Source organism: Papio anubis, chromosome 15 (assembly GCF_008728515.1).
Source record: "Papio anubis isolate 15944 chromosome 15, Panubis1.0, whole genome shotgun sequence".
Taxonomy (NCBI): domain Eukaryota; kingdom Metazoa; phylum Chordata; class Mammalia; order Primates; family Cercopithecidae; genus Papio; species Papio anubis.
In genome coordinates, this window is record NC_044990.1 from 72,978,245 (window position 1) to 72,996,266 (window position 18,022).

An 18,022-nucleotide genomic window follows, 5' to 3' on the forward strand; every position below is an offset into this window, starting at 1 on the left:
GCAGGCAGATCACATGAGCCCAGGAGGTTGAGATTAGCCTGCGCAACATGGTGAAACCCCATCTCTACTAAAAACACAAAAATTAGCTGGGCATGGTGGCATGCACCTGTAGTCCCATCTAGTAGGGAGGCTGAGGCGGGAGGATTTCTTGAGTCCAGGAGGTTGAGGCTACAGTGAGCCGTGATGGCACCACTGCACTCCAGCCTGCGCAAAAGAGTGAGACCCTGTCTCAAATAAATAAATAAACAACAAAAAAAATAAGTTTTTAACATTAAGTGTAATTTCAACTAAATTCAAATATAAATTTAAATGTAAATGTATAAATATAAATGTTAAATAAAATTTCCTTCCCCAATGCTTTCATCAAAAGCCTTTGGTAACCCAGTTGGGCTCCCTAGAACGGGTACAGTACATTTTCCACAGGCATTTCTCCTTTTTTTTTTTTTTCAGACTAAATATTCTCCATTCCTTTCCATTTTCTTTCATATGACTTAGTTTGTTTTTTGTTTTTGAGAGTCTCGCTGTGTCACCTAGGCTGGAGTGCAGTGGCATGATCTCGGCTCACTGCAACCTCCGCCTCCCAGTTCAAGCGATTCTCCCGCCTCTGCCTCTCGAGTACCTGACTACAGGCACGCACCACCACATCTGCCTAATTTTTGTATTTTCAGTAGAGATGAGGTTTCACCATGTTGGCCAGGCTGGTCTCGAACCCCTGACCTCAGGTGATCCTCCCATCTCAGCCTCCCAAAGTGTTGGGAGTTTACAGGTGTGAGCCACAGTGCCCGGCCCATATGACTTAGTTTTAAATGTCCCCATCAACCTGGTCTTTTTTATGGACAACACAGGTCACGATTTGACCTCTGACTGCAGGTTTCCCATAACTTAATTCGACGTTCCTGCTACAATCTAAGCAAAGACAACTGAAAAAGAATTACCTTGTAAGCTTTGCTAGACAGTCACATCACCTCATCAGTTTTGTCTACATCCACTCAGGGTAACTCATGCTGCGGTTAAGACCTCAAAATGTCATTTGGCTTATGAAAGAGATGTTTACTTCTTACGCAGCCTGCACATCCACCACATGTCTGTCAGCTGTGACTGTGCTGTACACTGTATCTTTTTGAAAATCATTGTCACTCCTTAGCAATTCTCCTGGCTAAATAATCAATACTTTTAGCCCTTTCTCACCTATCAAGCATTAGTATTATTACTTCCTGTCCCATTTTGTTTTCTCTGCTCTCCTTCAAGGTATGGGACCTTGAAGTGGGTGTTTCCATGAAATAAAGAGTGACCTGCCTTTATTAGGAATGATTGTGAATTTGGGGAGGATACTATAGATGATGGTTCATTTACTCAACAAATATTTTGATAAGTGCTTCCTATGTGCCAGACACTGTATTTGTGCAAGGCTGTTGGGGTTGCAGCTTCATTTAAGCCTTTTCCTTTAAGTATTTAAGGCTTTTCTTCTAAGCTCAGGTGAGTACAGGAAAGCTCAGGGGCTCTGCCATTCTAGGAGAAAGGCAGTGAGCTATATAGGTGCCTCCATTGTGAACAAGCAGACTGGTGGTTAATGGCCATGGCATCCTTTGGAAACACCGATGATGCCCAGAGTCTCTAAGTTCTCTCACAGAGCCCTCCAAGGTTCTACCTGTGCTAGAGTCTCAAGGGCAGGGTCATGAATCCATTTGAGAAGCTAACAAAATCTATGAATCTTCTTGACAGAAAAAGACTCATGCTAAATTTTCCACACAATTTCAGGATGTTCAAAGATCCCCCTGAAGTTCCTCTTCTGTCCCCCTGCCCCGCCCCCACCCCCCAGGAGAATGCCAGAGTGAGACCCTTTTGTTTGGTGACATGTCTCAAGTCCTGCCATGGACCTTGACATTGGTCATTTTCATCAATGAATTGGGTTATGAAGACAATAAAGACGGGCCAACCAAATGTGTAGTTAGGACAAAGGCAGGAATGAAAGAAATCCCATTGCTTATACTCATTTAATATGACAACTTTGAACAGAGGTGAAATAAACCCTTTCATTTACAACCTGTTAGGAGCTGAGCTACGTCCTCCCAAAAATTCCTACGTTCAAGTCTCAACTTGCAGCACCCAAGAATATAACTGTATTTGGCAATAGGACCTTTACAGAGGAGATTAAGTTAAAAATGAAGTTGTCAGGATGGGCCTCAATCTCATCTGACCAGTGTTCATGTTAGAAAAAGGAAATTTAGACACACAAGAAGGCACCAGAAGTGCATGTGCAGAGAGGAAAGACCACGGCACGGGGCAATAGGGAAGCTCTCTGCAAGTCAAGGCCTTGACAGAAGAATCCAACCCTGCCTACGCCTTGATCATGAACTTTCAGTCTCCAGAACTGTGGGAAAGTAACTTTCTGTTTAAGCCATCTACTCTGTGGATTTGGAAGGATAGGGCTACAGGTGATCTATATGTTGTTAAGTGCTCAATGTCATTGAGTGTGTGGTCTTTTTTAGTTCCTATGTGTTGCTTGATTGCATGATTTTAAAAGTAAGAAAGCAGCCTACTGTATTAAGTCCCTACTATGCTCCTGGCACTAAGCTAAGGGTGAGTATGTAATGTTTCTAGTTATTTATTCACTGTTTATTATCCTCATTTTACAGAAGAGGAAACAGAGCCTGCCAGACCTCGGGTAACAAGCCCTGTGACAGAGCTGTGTTTTCCTGACTCCAAAGTTGTGGTCTTTTCACCATGTCGAGTTGTCAAACTCATCATCTTCTCTGGGGAAGTCAGCACAGTGTCTCATACTTACAATCTCTTATCTCCTACTCCATGCCAGGTACTATGCTAAGCTTGCTTTCCTTACCCTTTGTTATCTGATTTAAATTCCAAGAAACTGCTGCTTAAAATTTTAGTATTTCTAATTTAAGTGAATTGATTTAATATTGCTACCCTAGATGGAAGCCCTAAGCACATCAGAATAGAATTAAGAAATCCTCATTCTGATAGAGGAGATTGATTGAAGTTGAGAATAAGGGTTGGGCTCTTCCTAGCCTTGCAATAACTAAATTACCTTTTAGTATTAAGCCATCAGCCTGCATTAGGGCATGATTTGGAAAAACATCCTGTGAAACTTGTAAGGTATTTTTAATATCATCAAACACATTTCCTAGTGTCATTTTATGGGGATCCAGGGAGAGATTTCTTGCAGGCTTCAGGATCCAGGAAGGCTGTACTTCCCCATAGAAACCAGTTTATCCAGGACTGTTGGACCATGTGAATCTTAGGATGGTGTTTCTTTCTTTACCTTGGCCAGTTATGAAGCTTAGAGCCAAATTTGCAGCCCCCACAACAAGCAACTGATTCATGCAGTATCTACTTTAATATTTTCCTTCCCGTATGTTCCTGGGTTCTGGGATTCTTATTTTATCCTTTTGCAAATTTATGTATTTCTCTAGCTTGTCTCGAATCCTTTGAGAAATTAGACAGACAGACAGACACACACATTTCTGTATAAGTGCAAAGGTAATAAACACCCAGCCAAGTTGTTGTTTACAAAACAGGGCTTAGAGAAGAGTTTGAGAAGAATCCCTAAAAAGTTGGTATAAGTGAATACAGATCTAAGGACATAAGCTAAGAAGATCTCAGATCATGAGTATGACTGTAACTAAACATTGCATTATTTGCAAAAGAGAAAGTCTTTGTTAGAAATCGAATAGCAGAATCCAAGAGGGGATATCTCATGGGTGTATTGAGACCATTGGTTATCAATGGAAGCCATCGAATCAATGACTATTACAAGGAATGTTCTGAAACCCAGTAAAGAGAGGCAGCTGTGTATCATAGAGCTTAACAGTCTGAGAGTAGAAAAGTGCCTTATTAGAAAGCAATTCATTTTGCTATCTCTTTTTACAGCTGAGAAAAGACTAAGTGAAAAGGGATGTTCTGCATACTTTCATTTTGCATGCTGGCACCTAGCACCAACTTGCACATAAGAAGGACTCAATGTATGTTCATGACATACTGATTTAGATACCTTAGAGAATTTGTGAGTGAATGATACAGGGTAGACATGCATAACTTTGGAACTAGGATGACAGCCTATGCCTTCCTATGCCAGTCTGTGTGTTCAAAGGAGGAAGAAATGGCTCAAAGCCTGGGAAGCAATTGAAGAGAACAGTAGATTTGTTAGAGCCATGGCTAAGATTAATACAGAGAAAACATATGCATCTTTCTGCTTGCCAACGAGTCGCCTGCTCTTTTGTCCTGTGCCTCTGAATGTGAAAATCCTCCCCATTTTTAGCCCCCTGCTCACCTTGCCTGTCTGATGCTTTTTGATCTATTCTTTGCTGCCTCATCATAGGGAAAAGAGATTATTTTTTTTCCCTGTGACCAAGTTGTTTCCTAAATACTGGACATCTGTCCTGATAAGGGTTTTGCTTTCTACATCTAAGAGCCTTTTTCCTTCTTGGTGGTATGAATTGTTCTTCAGAGGAATTAAGGGTTAGAAATAGGATGTGCGGTCTGTTATTTCAGTTGAGTGCATTTTTTTCATCTTGAATGCATTTTTCTAGTTCATCCTTAAGTCTGTGTTTATACAACAAACACTTTTTAGTTTCAGATTTTGCATCATTTATCTTTATATTCATCTTAGTTCTTTGTTATGCACACTGTGCCCTCTAATTCTTTATCATTTTGTTTTTTATGCTTCATTCTGGTACATGAGTATTCAATTTGGATTTTTATGTGTACCCCTATAATTTAATGACTGATTTGGGTAAGCAAGAGCTACTCCTTCTTCAAAATACAGTTCTCTGGGAGGGAATCACTCTCTTCCTGCTCAATTCTGATCAAATCCAGAAAATACCACCTATGCATTTGTAAGAGGTTGTATGGGCTGAAAAATATATATATATTTTTAGACAACTTTAGTACTAACAGATCTACGAGGGTTTATAGATGTACAATTTAGACTGTTCAGGGTCTAGAAGGATTTCCAAAATCTATTGTCTGCCAGGCACCGTGGCTCACACCTGTAATCTCAGCACTTTGGGAGGCTGAAGCAGGAGAATCACTTGAGCTCAGGAGTTTGAGACCAGCCTGGGCAATATGGCGTACCTATTTCTACAAAAAATACAAAAATTAGCCAGGCGTGGTGGTGCATGCCTGTAGTCCCAGCTACTGAGGAAAGCTGAGATGGGAGAATAGCTTGAGCCCAAGAGGCAGAGGTTGCAATGAGCTGAGATTGCACCACTGGACTCTAGCCTGGGTGATACAGCCAGACCTTCTTGTCTTATATATATATATACACACACACACATATATACACATACATATACACACACACATATATATACACACAAACACACACACATATATATATAGTCAAGAGAAAAACATAAGGTATATAGCTATGAACTATGTTTATGCTAACATGTACATGTGAGGGAGTGGGGGCAGGGAGTATATCTGTGTCTGTGACTTGTCTGTGTCTATCTGCCCATCTCTGTGTGGCAATGTATAGAATAAACACAAGAAACTGGTTGAGTGCTGTCCCTGGGAATGGGCCTAATGGGGTGAGGAACAGGAGAGGAAAGAACAATTATTTTCATTCTATACTTTTCTACATTTTGAATTTTGAACCATGCACGTATAGTACTTAGTTTAAAAAATTCGTTAATAAAAAATTCAAGCTAAAACAATTTAGAATGATGAGTACTTGTGAGGATGACATTACATAAAGGAGGAATTTCCTGGAAGTATTAAAAAGAGTATAACCCAGTCAAAATCCCAGCAAGTTACTTTGTGAATAAGGACAAACAGTAGAAGTTTATATGGAGAGGCAAGAAACTTACCAGTTCTATGATCCTGGACAAGTGGTTATTCTCTCTCAGCCTCAGATTCCTCATCTGTAAACCTAAGATGCAGATATCTACTTAATAAGGTATAATTTTAAGGATTAAATATGGCATTGGATATAAATTGCCTAGCAGAATCTGGCACACAGAAGGTACTCAGCATATTTTTATTATTTCCATTAAACAATGTCTCAAATTTCTACACAGGCAAACCATTGGTCTGACTCATTATATTATTGTTTATGTGTTTGAAAAATTACTACCCTCTTAATCAATAGCCCATATGACCTCTATTTCAATGGACAGCCAGGAAAGGCTAAAAGATCTGATTAATACACACACACACGCGTGCACACACACACACACACTCATATACATGTCTAAGCATCTAAGTATAAGTACTTTTAATATTTTTTTCTGGAAACTAAGTATTTATAACTCTAACACATCAAAGATATTCTTGTCCATAATGCAATATTACTACCCAGAAATGAAGTTAACTGTTTTCTTCTTAGATTCCACTTAATTAGTCAAATGATGATATGCTATGTTTACAGCTATGCTATTCTGTTAGCCTTGGAACTTAGGAATCTCCATCACTAATTATGACAAATACATGTGGAGACAAGGTTTCAAGAAGCCACAGAGAATGAATAAACCAGATAGGAGCCCTCTTATTAATTTCAAGAGCTGCCAAAAATAAATGCTATTATTAAAAATAAGGAAAAATATATTTTTCAAAAATGTCTTGATCTGAATCTGGTGCTTTTACACCAAGTTCATTACTTCATCATTGCTGTCAGAAACCAACTAACCAAGGCTGGATGCAGTGGCTCATGCCTGTAATCCCAGCACTTTGGGAGGCCGAGGTGAGTGGATCAGCTGAGGTCAGGAGTTCCAGACCAGCCTGACCAACATGGTGTAACGCCGTCTCTATTAAAAATATAAAAATTAGTTGGACATGGTGGTGCATGCCTGTAGTCCCAGTTACTCAGGAGGCTGAGGCAAGAGAACTGCTTAAACCCGGCAGGTGGAGGTTGCAGTGAGCCAAGATCGCGCCACTGCACTCCAGTCTGGGCGACAGAGTGACACTCGGTCTCAAAAAAAAAAAAAAAAAAAAAAAAAAAACTAACCATGGTGTCTGTGCCTGTCTGACATTCACTTTGAAAATGGCTCCTCTCATTGACTCTCATCTGCACTCATTCAGTTACTTTTCATAGACCACATGTGCATACACACACACACACACAGAGCTAAAAAATAAAACAAAACCTCCAAACTTTCATTTCATAAGCAATAGAAAAGATATATGTACTTACAAATCATAGCAGACAGCTGCGTAGTAAATGTAAATTTTGTTGTAATGAATTTTTCATTTCTAAGAAGTATTCTAGTACAAGAAGGAAGACACACTGAAAAGTAGTAGAAAACAAGATAATTTCTTAGAGGTTTTGGTTTACCTTCAATTAGAAGTTTATAATATGTAATATTTTTGTAGTCACAAGATCTACTGAATTTAGGAAAGTTACTATTTATGCCATGAAATGGATTTTACCTTGAGCACCAATGATTAAAAGGCCAGGTTGGAGCTCAGCAGAAGAGTATGTAATAATGGAGGGGTGAGCAACCTTCTTGTGGAAACATTTAGTCCTCGCCGAAGACCTGAAGGAATACAAAGATGTCAGTGAACAAGAAAAGTCAGGGTGCTTTTAGGGACTGGGAACCATAGAGGGTAAAGAGTTCAAGAGTAAAGCTTCCACAAACTGAGTGGCTCAAACAATAAAAATTTATCATCTCACAGTCCTGACACCTCCAAGATTGAGGTGTCAGCAGAGCCATGCTCCCTTTGAAGGTGATGGGGCAGATCTTTCCCAGGCCTCTCTCCCAGCTTCTGGGAGTTCCTTGCCTTGTAATATAGAACTCCAGTCTTCACATGATGTTCTTCTTGTGTACAAGGCTCTGGGTCTGAATTTCCCCTTTTATGAGGACACCAATAGATTAGATTAGGGGCCCATCCTACTCCAGTATGACCTCATCTTAGAACTAATTATACCTGCAATGACCCTACTCCTAAATAAGGTCACATTCTGGGTTACTCAGGGTTTGGACTTCAGTATATAAATTTGAGAGGGACACAATTCAACCCATAACAGATAACAAATGGTGAAACTGGCATCAAAACTCAAATCCTCATTCTCTTTTTACAACCAAGCCATCCTGAACACATCCTTAAACTTTTGGGTTTAGAAGGAGAGTTGGTATGGGTAATGTTGGTGTGGGAGAGGAACTGAAGAGAAGTAAGGGGGTCATCATCACAAGACTTAGCTGCTTTCTGGTGACATGAAGAATTCTGCCAATTCTGCTGAATCTCATTGAAGTGCCAAACTGGGTATAGGGGAGTCTACTTCCGCAAGCGTTAGCATTTGTCAATCAGTACCGGAGCTCCTCTTAGAATTCTACAGTTAGTCCTATGCATGGTCTCTGTGAACTGTATTATCTCATAAATTTTAGATCTGGATGAGAAGTTAAAGATCATTTAGACCAATACTCTCAAGTGAGAAAACCAAAGCCCACCCAGAGTTTAGAATAACTCATTCAAGACCATAGAGCCTCGGCATCCTGATTCATAGTGCAGTGCTCTTTTCTCTCACTGGACAACCAGGGGTGAATAAAACATGAGATCTCCCTTATCTGTTATGGACACGTTTTTCTCCCCCCACCTTTGTCTCAAGCATCTCATGTGTAAAACTCACTGTTAGCTCATCATTCTCCCTACTCAACAGTAAAGGCAGATACATAGAAAGTGCTCGGTATTTATTAAATGAACTTATAAATGACAGCAGACAAGCAGCGAGCCTTAAGGATAAACCCTTCAACTGAAATATCCAGGTGGCCCCTCGACTCACATGCCCCTCCCTCTCTACAGAGGAGTCCACAGAGCTCTTTTGCTTCTTTTAAGTTGAAGGTGGTTGGGTCTTCTCCTCATAGGTGTTTCCTCTGAACTGAGCTTGAGGTTCCCAGAATGGCAGCAGCTCTTCTTCTTGCAGGAGATGTGGACACCTCTTTGTGCTCCAGGGCAATATGACTGGCTATGCCTGGGGGCTGCACTCCCTGCCTTCTGTTAATATTTATATTCAATATCTAACACAGTGCTTAGCACAAGTAACTGAATGACAGACAATGACTATTACTTGGACTACAGGATCCAAGTCAGTTGGGGATGGGAACTTAACTTGCTAATGTCTTCCAAATCAAACCCCTAAATGTGAGGTTTAATATAAATTTTTTTCACATTTAAAAGAAACACATTCATTTTAGAAAAACTGAAGAACACAAAGATGTACAGAAAAGAAAATGTAAATCACTCATAATCTCACCATCAAGAAATTATTCTTATTAATCCTTGGGTGTTTATCATTCCAGATGAAAATATTCATTCCTTCAATAGCTTTTCAAAACCTAATTGGAATTACAGTATATGTATTTTCATAGTCTACATTGACCCCAAGATTGAAGTACATATTGAAAATGCTTTTTCCAAATTTGCAGCTGTCAAAGTACAGAGGAAGGAAGTCTGAAACCTTTTCTCAATCAAAACATGGCAGTCATAGAGAATGGCAGCACCCAAGGCATCCATTGTGCTTGGAAGGTTCATTGTATCCGATGGTGAAAAATGCTTCACATCTGTGCTCAAGACAAGAGAGATTCTTTTGCAATGTGACCCTGAAGAAAAGAACACTGTAGGCTATTTTCAGATCTAATATACTTTGTAAGATGTTTTTTGAAAATAGGGCACATCTCTGAGTCCACATTATTAGCCACCATCCTGAGGAGACTTGCCAGCTTCTCAAAGTTTAGACTTCTACAGGATCCAAGGGAAATGCCTGCCCCCCACGACTTATGCTGAGTGAAAAAAAAACCCTGACAAAAATAGTACATATGATATGATTTTATTTATATAAAATTCTATAAAACGCAAGCTTATCTCAAGTGATAGAAAGCAGATGAGTGTTGGCCAGACAGGGTGGCAGGTAGGGCTGTGAGAAAGGAATTCCCAAGGCATATGAAGACTATGTCAGATACATATTCATTACCTTGATTGTGATGATGGTTTCACTGGTGAATTCTTAGGTGAAAAGTCATCCAATGACAGGCTTAACATATATGCAGTATATTATACATCAGTTATACCTCAGTCAAGTTATGGTGACATGCACAAAATGACATGGACAGAAAAGTATATTGCTAAGTAAAAGAAGTCAGTCTGAAGGAGCTACATACAATAGGATTCCAACTACACAACATCCTGGGAACATCAAAACTATGGAGACCGTAAAAAGATCAGTGGTTGCCAGAGGCTTATAGGGAGGGAGGAAAAGATAAACAAGTGGAATGCAGCGGATTTTTAGGGCAGTAAAACTATTCTGTGTGATACTGTAACCGTGAATGCATGTCATTATACATTTGTCAAATCCTGCAGAATGCACAACACAAAAAATGAACCCTCATGCAAACTATGGGCCTAAGTTAATGATTATATAAACAGTGGAAACAGTGGGGCCATAAGAGGCTACATGGGAACTCTTTCTACTTTTGGCTCAATTTTTGTAAAGCTAAAACTGCTCTAAAGAATAAAGGCTATTAATTTTTTTAATGTTTAGAGATGCCAACAGTTATAAAATTACAAGATTCCACCTAAAAGTCTCGATCTCAAGCTCATCCCAAAAGACCAGAAGCTCCAGGAACCCTGCGTTAAGCCCACTCACGGCTACGCAGGATCTCACAGCTAGTGCTCCTCGTCCCCATACCTTGCCACCTGGCCCTGTACGCCTCACAGCTTTTACCATCTGCCTTCTGTGCTTGGCCTCCTTGATCCTGGCTCCTGGCCAGAGCCCAGGAAACAGTTTCCTTAGAGGGGCGCTTTGATTCCTTTGTCACTATTCCCCAATCTGCATCCTTTCATCAGTTTGGGCTCCTTAAGTCTATTTTAGGTGTAATCGGCCTCACTGATTTCACTAGGGGTTCTCTGAGACCAGTTTCTCCTCTATCTTCAGGGATTTCCCAGGCAGGGAACGCCTAATTGATATTATTTGCTGATCTCCTCTTCCTTCACTCAGTTTTGTCTCGTTCCTGCTGTATACCTATTCTCCTTGCAGCAGCAAAACTAGGAAGTCAATGTGTGGAATTTTGTTTAACCCTTTACTCTCTAGCCTCCTGCAGGTCTTCCCTAGCACTAAGCTCTCATTTACTCTGAAAACTTTCTATAATACAATGAAGGAATGATTCACTGATTCACTGCATCATAGAAAGCTTTTAAAGTGTTAAAGAAACCAAAGAAGAAAGTAACTAATCATTACACCTACACTCAGACATAACTACAGCTTACGTGTTGATATTTATACATTCTTTATTCTGTGCATATACATAATTGAAACAAAATGATCATATTACATTCTTCATTATGATTTTTTCCATTTAACAATACATTATGCATATTTTTCTAATATGATTTTGAAGGGTTATAGAATTCTTATTGCATAATTATGATGTCATAATTGATTTAATTTCCCTGTTTTTGAATATTTAGTGTTATTTACAGCTTGTCACTTGTATTAATAATTCTGCAACAAATATCCTTGTCAATTAATCTTTGCCCTCCTCTATGATATTTTCCATGAGTTAAATTCCAAGAAGCAGACTGTTCAACTACATGCTTATTTAATTTTTCCTTTTTTTTTAAACAAGGCCTGGCTCTGTCACTCAGGCTTGAGTGCAGTGGTGCAATCTTGGCTCACTACAACCTCTGCCTGCCAGGCTCAAGCCATCCTCCCAACTCAGCCTCCTGAGTAGTTGGGAATACAGGCATGTGCCACCACACCTGGCTAATTTTTGTATATTTTGTGGAGACAGGGTTTCACCATGATGCCTGGGCTGGTTTCGAACTCCTGAGCTTAAGTAATCCACTCAGCTTGGCCTCTCAAAGTGCTGGGATTACAGGTGTGAGCCACCACAACCGGCCTTACATGCTTATTTTTAATGCTTTTGTTATATGTTCCCAAATTGCCCTCCAGAAAGAATGCACCCACTTCTACTCCCAAAAGCAGAGTGCCCAAGACATAATTTCATATTTAAGCCAAAACTTCAAATAAAAAATATATTCCATGTATCATCAAAGTTTAAATTTGAGTGAGTGTAGGAGTACTTGTCAAAATGTAAGATGCAAAAATTCAGAGAGAAAAGAAGAATAAAACATGATACCTTTTTGGAAGATGTCATGATACTAATATTACAATATTTCTGTTAAAATATTACTTTTTCCCCTCTCTCCAATTGTATTAATCATTCCACAATTGTGGAGGATGTAGTATCTCAAAAGGAGAGGGAGACATGGTTTAACTGTATAAGCTTTTTGGAATAATAAGTTGAACACAATAACTTCATATTTCAACTATGAGGGTTTTCTTTTAAATCTGGTTATAAATAATTTGATATGGCACCCCCTTAGAATTCATGAAGGGATGAGTCTGCAGGTCTAGTGAAGCTGCATGGTAAGTCTGTTGCCTAAAAGTCTACAGAGCAGGCTCTTCCCAGAAAGGAACGACGTGCCTGCATGCCTCTGTTCATTGCCAGTTGACTCTTCTCTGCCTTTCCCTGCCCTATTCATTGTGCCATCAGTATTCACTTATTGTCAACAACATGCTGATGTTACCCAGCCCTTTCTTCTGACTGTATTCTCAACAGCGTGATCCGGCTTAATCAACTCAGAGATTAAGAGCTGTAGTCTATACTTGTTTTTTGGAATGGATTCTGGAATTATTTGTTTTTATTTTTATTTTTGTTTTTGAGATGGAGTCTCACTCTGTCACCAGGGCTGGAGTACAGTGCCATGATCTTGGCTCACTGCAATCTCCATCTCCTGGGTTCAAGCGATTCTCCTGTCTCAGCCTGCTAAATAGCTGGGATTACAGCCACGCACCACCACACCCAGCTAATTTTTGTATTTTTAGTAGAGACAGGATTTCACCATGTTGGCCAGGCTGGTCTCCAACTCCTGGCCTCAAGTGATCTACCCACCTCGGCCTCCCAAAATGCTGGGATTACAGGCGTGAGCCACCACACTCGGCCGGTTTCTGGCATTATTAACATTTTCACTCATCTCAAAGAACTCACAGTGGCATGTACAGACTTGGTTGATTTTCAAGCATGGGCTGGTGGTAAGCGACATAATTTGGATATGCTAAGGCATAGAAAAATGAGACGTGAAGGAAGATATTTATGTGTGGTATAGTTTGCATTTAATAGGTTGAGCATCCCTTTTTAACTGCTAAAGCACTAGAACTGTAACATGCCCAACCTGCATGTTCACCATGGGAAACGCACAACAGCAGGCTGCAACACGCTGCTAGATACCAGGACTTCAGAGCACAATGGATAATCAGCTTCTGCAGGCTCTGGAAAGAGTGTCTAGTGGGCTGTGAATACACCTGGAGCAGAGGAGAGAGAGGAAAGCTACAGGCCTCAGTGCTCCTTGCTGTGCCCACACAAGTGCTGGACCTCCTTCAAGACTCACAGGGAACACGTTAAGAGTTGAGCTAAATTGTGTCTTATAAATGTTCTTCAGTCTAGCCTCTGGGAAATCTGCGTTGGTTAATTTTATGTGTCAACTTGACTGGGCACCCAGACATTTGGTTAAACATTTTTCTAGATGTTTCTGTGAGGGTATTTTTCTGGATGAAATTAACATTTAAATGGGTAGATCTTAAGTAAAGCAGACTGTTCTTCATAATGTAGGTGGGCCTCATCCAATCAGATGAAGGCCTGAATAGATCAAAGAATGACCTCCCCTGAGCAAGAGGGAGTTCTGCCAGCAGACTGCTTTCAGACTTGAATGGCAACCCTTCCCTGGGTCTCCAGCCTGCCAGGCTACTCTGCAGATCTTGGACTTGCCAGCCTCCATAATCAAGTGATCCCATTCTTTAAAATAAGTCTGTCTCTCTAGGTATAAATAACAGTTGACCCTTGAACAACATGGGGTTAGAAGCGCCAACTCCCCGTGAAGTCAAAAATCCAAGTATAGCTTTTAACTCCCCCAAAACTTAACTACTAATAACCTACTACTGACTGGAAGATGTACCAATAACATAGTCAATGAACACATTTTATATGTATTATGCACTTTATTCTTATAATAAAGCAAACTACAGAAAATTTTACTTAAAAATCATAAGGAAGAGAAATATATCTACTATTCATCAAGTGGAAGTGGGTCATCATAAAGGTCTCCATCCTCATCTTCACATTGAGTAGGCTGAGGAGGAGGAGGAAGAGGAGGGGTTGGTCTTGTTGTCTCAGGGGTGGCAGAGGTGGAGGAGGTAGAGGGGATGGAAGGGGAGGCAGGAGAGGCAGGCATGCTCCATGTAACTTTGAAAAAAACTCCGTGTACAAATGGACCCATGCAGTTCAAACCCATGTTGTTCAGGGGTCACCTATATATGTGTGTGTGTGTGTGCACATACGCATGCACATATACATCTTACTGGTTCAGTTTCCCTGGAGTACCTTAATATGTCTACTCTGCACTTTTCAGTGGAGGATATTCTCAAATGCAAAGAACAAGCTACCTTTTGGAGGCCCAAGTAAGAGCTGCTGTCCTCAGGAAGCAAACTTAGAATCGAGGACAACAGCCAGACAGAATCCTAAACCTCTACTCCCTCAGGAAGGGAACAATCTTGGATGAGCGAGATCCCCAAAGTTGGTGTGTCAAGAGTTGCATGTGGATAAAATATGTGAGGAACCCACAAGATGAAGCGCCCTGCCTACTCCACTAGTGAGGGAAAACAGGTAAACCAAGCATAATGAGAGGGACTTTACAGATTTTCTCCTCAATCCCACAGCCGAGACGGGCGGATCACGAGGTCAGGAGATCGAGACCATCCTGGCTAACACAGTGAAACCCTGTCTCTACTAAAAATACAAAAACTTAGCTGGGCGAGGTGGCAGGCGCCTGTAGTCCCAGCTACTCGGGAGGCTGAGGCAGGAGAATGGCGTGAACCCGGGAGGCGGAGCTTGCAGTGAGCTGAAATCCAGCCACTGCACTCCAGCCTGGGTGACAGAGCGAGACTCCGTCTCAAAAAAAAAAAAAAAAAAAAAAAATTGTCAAAGAAGTGAATAAATAAATTAGAGCTGAGCAGAAAATCTTTAGGAGCTGCTATGGACTGAATATTTGCATCCCCTCTCCCTGCTCCAGATGCATTCTGATGCCCTAATCCCATTGGGATGGCATTAGGAGGTGGAGCCTTTGGGAAATGATAAGGTCACAAGGGTAGAGCCCTCATGAATGGGGTTAGTGCCCTAAAAAGAAGAGGCCAGAGAGAGAACTTCCCTCTATAAACCAGGAAGAGGGCCTTCACCAGGAACCTGACCCAGCTAGCACCCTGATCTCAACTTCCAGCCTCCAGACAGAAATGAGAAATCAACGCCTGTTGTTGAAGTGACCCAGTTTACAGTAATTTGCTACAGCAGCCTGAACTATGACAGGAGGTGTGTACATTTGAGAGGTGAAGCCAGCTGAAGACTTCCTGGGTGGAGTGGGGAATTGGAGAACTTTTCTGTCTAGCTAGAGGATTGTAAATGTATCAATCAGCACTCTGTAAAAACGCACCAATCACCGCTGTGTCTAGCTAAAGGATTGTAAATGTGCCAGGCAGCACTCTGTAAAATGGACCAATCGGCAGGATGTGGGTGGGGCCAAATAAGGGAATACAAGCAGGCCACCCCAGCCAGCCGTGGCACCCCATTCGGGTCCCCTTCCACACTGTGGAAGGGGAAAGAGTGAAAGTGTTCTTTCACTCTTCACAATAAATCTTGCTGTTGCTCACTCTTTGGGTCCACACCACCTTTAAGAGCTATACCACTCACTGCAGAGGTCTGCGGCTTCATTCTTGAAGTCAGCAAGACCACGAACCCACCGGAAGGAAGAAACTCCGGACACACCATCTTTAAGAGCTGTAACACTCACGGCGAAGGTCGGCGGCTTCATTTTTGAAGTCAGTGAGACCAAGAACCCACCGGAAAGAACCAACTCCAGACACACATTTAGCTCCCTGATTAAAACTTAGCATAAACATTTAGCATAAAGAAGACTAAAAGCATAAAGATATGTGCTCCCATTCCCAAAGCAATAAAAGGACCAAAGGAGTGTGCATGAAAGTGTGAGTGTGTGTGTGCGCGCACGCGTTCCCTCCAAAGCACCAAGCAGTGGCTGCTGATAGCAGTATAAAATAATTTTCTCTTCAGGATGTTCAAAAGCAAACCTGGCAGCATGAATTATATGGCCTAATTTTAAACGTACAAACACCTCTAGTTCTTAATGAACAAACAAGCAAAGTGCACCATCAGTGACCTAGACACCATTTCAGTTTTACACTGGAAGCAATAAGTGAAGTTAGGAATGAGTTGAGTCCCAGAGCTAGCCTCAAGTCCAAGCCATGGATAATATTAAACTGACCTCTCCTCATGACTCTGGCCAACCCTGTGTTCCAGTCCTTCACCCTCTCCACAGGAGAGGGCTGCGCCCCCACCATGCTCTAACCCAAAGCACAGCTGGCCTTCCCTCTTCTCCTCAGCTTGAGGTTATAACTGACAAATATTATATATATATTTAAAGCATACAATATGAAGTTTTAATATACATATACGTTGTGAAATGATAATCAAGCTAATTAACATACCCATAACATATAGTTACCTTTTGTGTGTGTGAGAGAACAATTAAGATCTATTCTTTGGGCAAATTTCAAGTATACAATAGAGTATAGTTAAGTATGGTCACCAGGCTATCCACTAGATCTCCAGAGCTTATTCATCCTACATATCTGAAGCTTTGTACCCTTTCATCAACATCTCCCCGTTTCCCTCACTTCCCATCCCTGACAACAACCTGTATTAGTCTGTTCTCATGCTGCTGACAAAGACATAGCCAAGACTGGGTAATTTATAAAGAAAAAGAGGCTTAATGAACTCACAGTTCCAGGTGGTTGCGAAGGCCTCACGATCATGGCAGAAGGCAAGAGTGAAAATGAGAGTCAACCAACAGGGGGAGCCCCTTAGAAAATCACCAGATCTCGTGAGACTTATTCACTACCACGAGAAGAGTATGGTAGAAACCCCTCCCATGACTCAATTATCTCCCACCTGGTCCCTCCCACAACATGTGGGAATTATGGAGCTACAAGTCAAAATGAGATTTGGGTGGGGACACAACCAAACCATATCACTACCATTCTGCTCTCTACTTCTAAGAGTTTGATGTTTTCAGATCCCATATATAAGTGAGATCATGCAGATTTTGTCTGTCTATGCCCAGCTTATCTCACTTAGCATAGTGTCATCCAGAGTCATCCATCCTGTTGCAAATGACAGAATCTTCTTGCTTTTTAAGGTTGAATAATATTCCATTGTGTACCACATTTTCTTTGTCCATTCAACTGTTTATGGACACTTAGCTTGGTTTCCTTTTCTTGGCTATTAGAATAATGCTGCAGTAAACATTACTCTTCACTTTCTAAATATATTTTCATTTAAAAAAAATCATTCAGATAGGCGAACGGAACAAAAGCAGAATAGCACAATACACCACTCTGTGACAACCCCATTAACATTTGGTGACAATCTTTCCAGACTTGTCTACCACTGCCATCCTCACACAGTGATTTTTAGTTTCTTTTTTTTCTAAATAATTGTTCTTTTATAGGTTCTAAAAGAATTTGGCACTTTGGGAGCCCGAGGAGTGTGGATCACAAGGTCAGGAGATCGAGACCATCCTGGCTAACATGGTGAAACCCCATCTCTACTAAAAATACAAAAAAGAATTAGCCGGGCGTGGTGGCGGGCGCCTGTAGTCCCAGCTACTCAGGAGGCTGAGGCAGGAGAATGGCGTGAACCCGCGAGGCGGAGCTTGCAGTGAGCAGAGATCATGCCACCGCACTCCAGCCTGGGTGACAGAGCAAGACTCCATCTCAAAATTCATTAATTAAAAATAAATAAAAGAATTTGGACATGTTCATCTCTCCGAGCCTTTATTTTCATTGTTTATAAAAAGTGGATGGTGTTCATAGTACCTCTCTCTGATCAGGCTGTTGGAAAAATTAAATAAGTTAGTGCCTCTAGTACATAAAAAGTTAAGTTGTCCT

The 18,022-nt window shown here is 41.0% G+C and overlaps 1 protein-coding gene across 2 annotated transcripts in view; it reads right to left on the reverse strand.

Annotated features, from left to right (window-relative positions):
* DCT (dopachrome tautomerase) overlaps positions 1 to 18,022 on the reverse strand; it is a 110,895-nt gene that overhangs the window by 44,354 nt on the left and 48,519 nt on the right. Inside the window, exons 2-4 of one of the 2 annotated variants that reach the window (XM_017951349.3) lie at positions 7,387 to 7,493; positions 7,151 to 7,243; positions 5,829 to 5,890 (exon numbers count right to left, since the gene is read on the reverse strand). In XM_017951349.3, coding sequence (XP_017806838.2) covers positions 5,829 to 5,890; positions 7,151 to 7,243; positions 7,387 to 7,493 — 262 coding nt within the window. Of the gene's footprint in view, positions 1 to 5,828; positions 5,891 to 7,150; positions 7,244 to 7,386; positions 7,494 to 18,022 lie in introns of those variants that run through there. The other variant, XM_017951353.3, reaches the window with a different exon arrangement.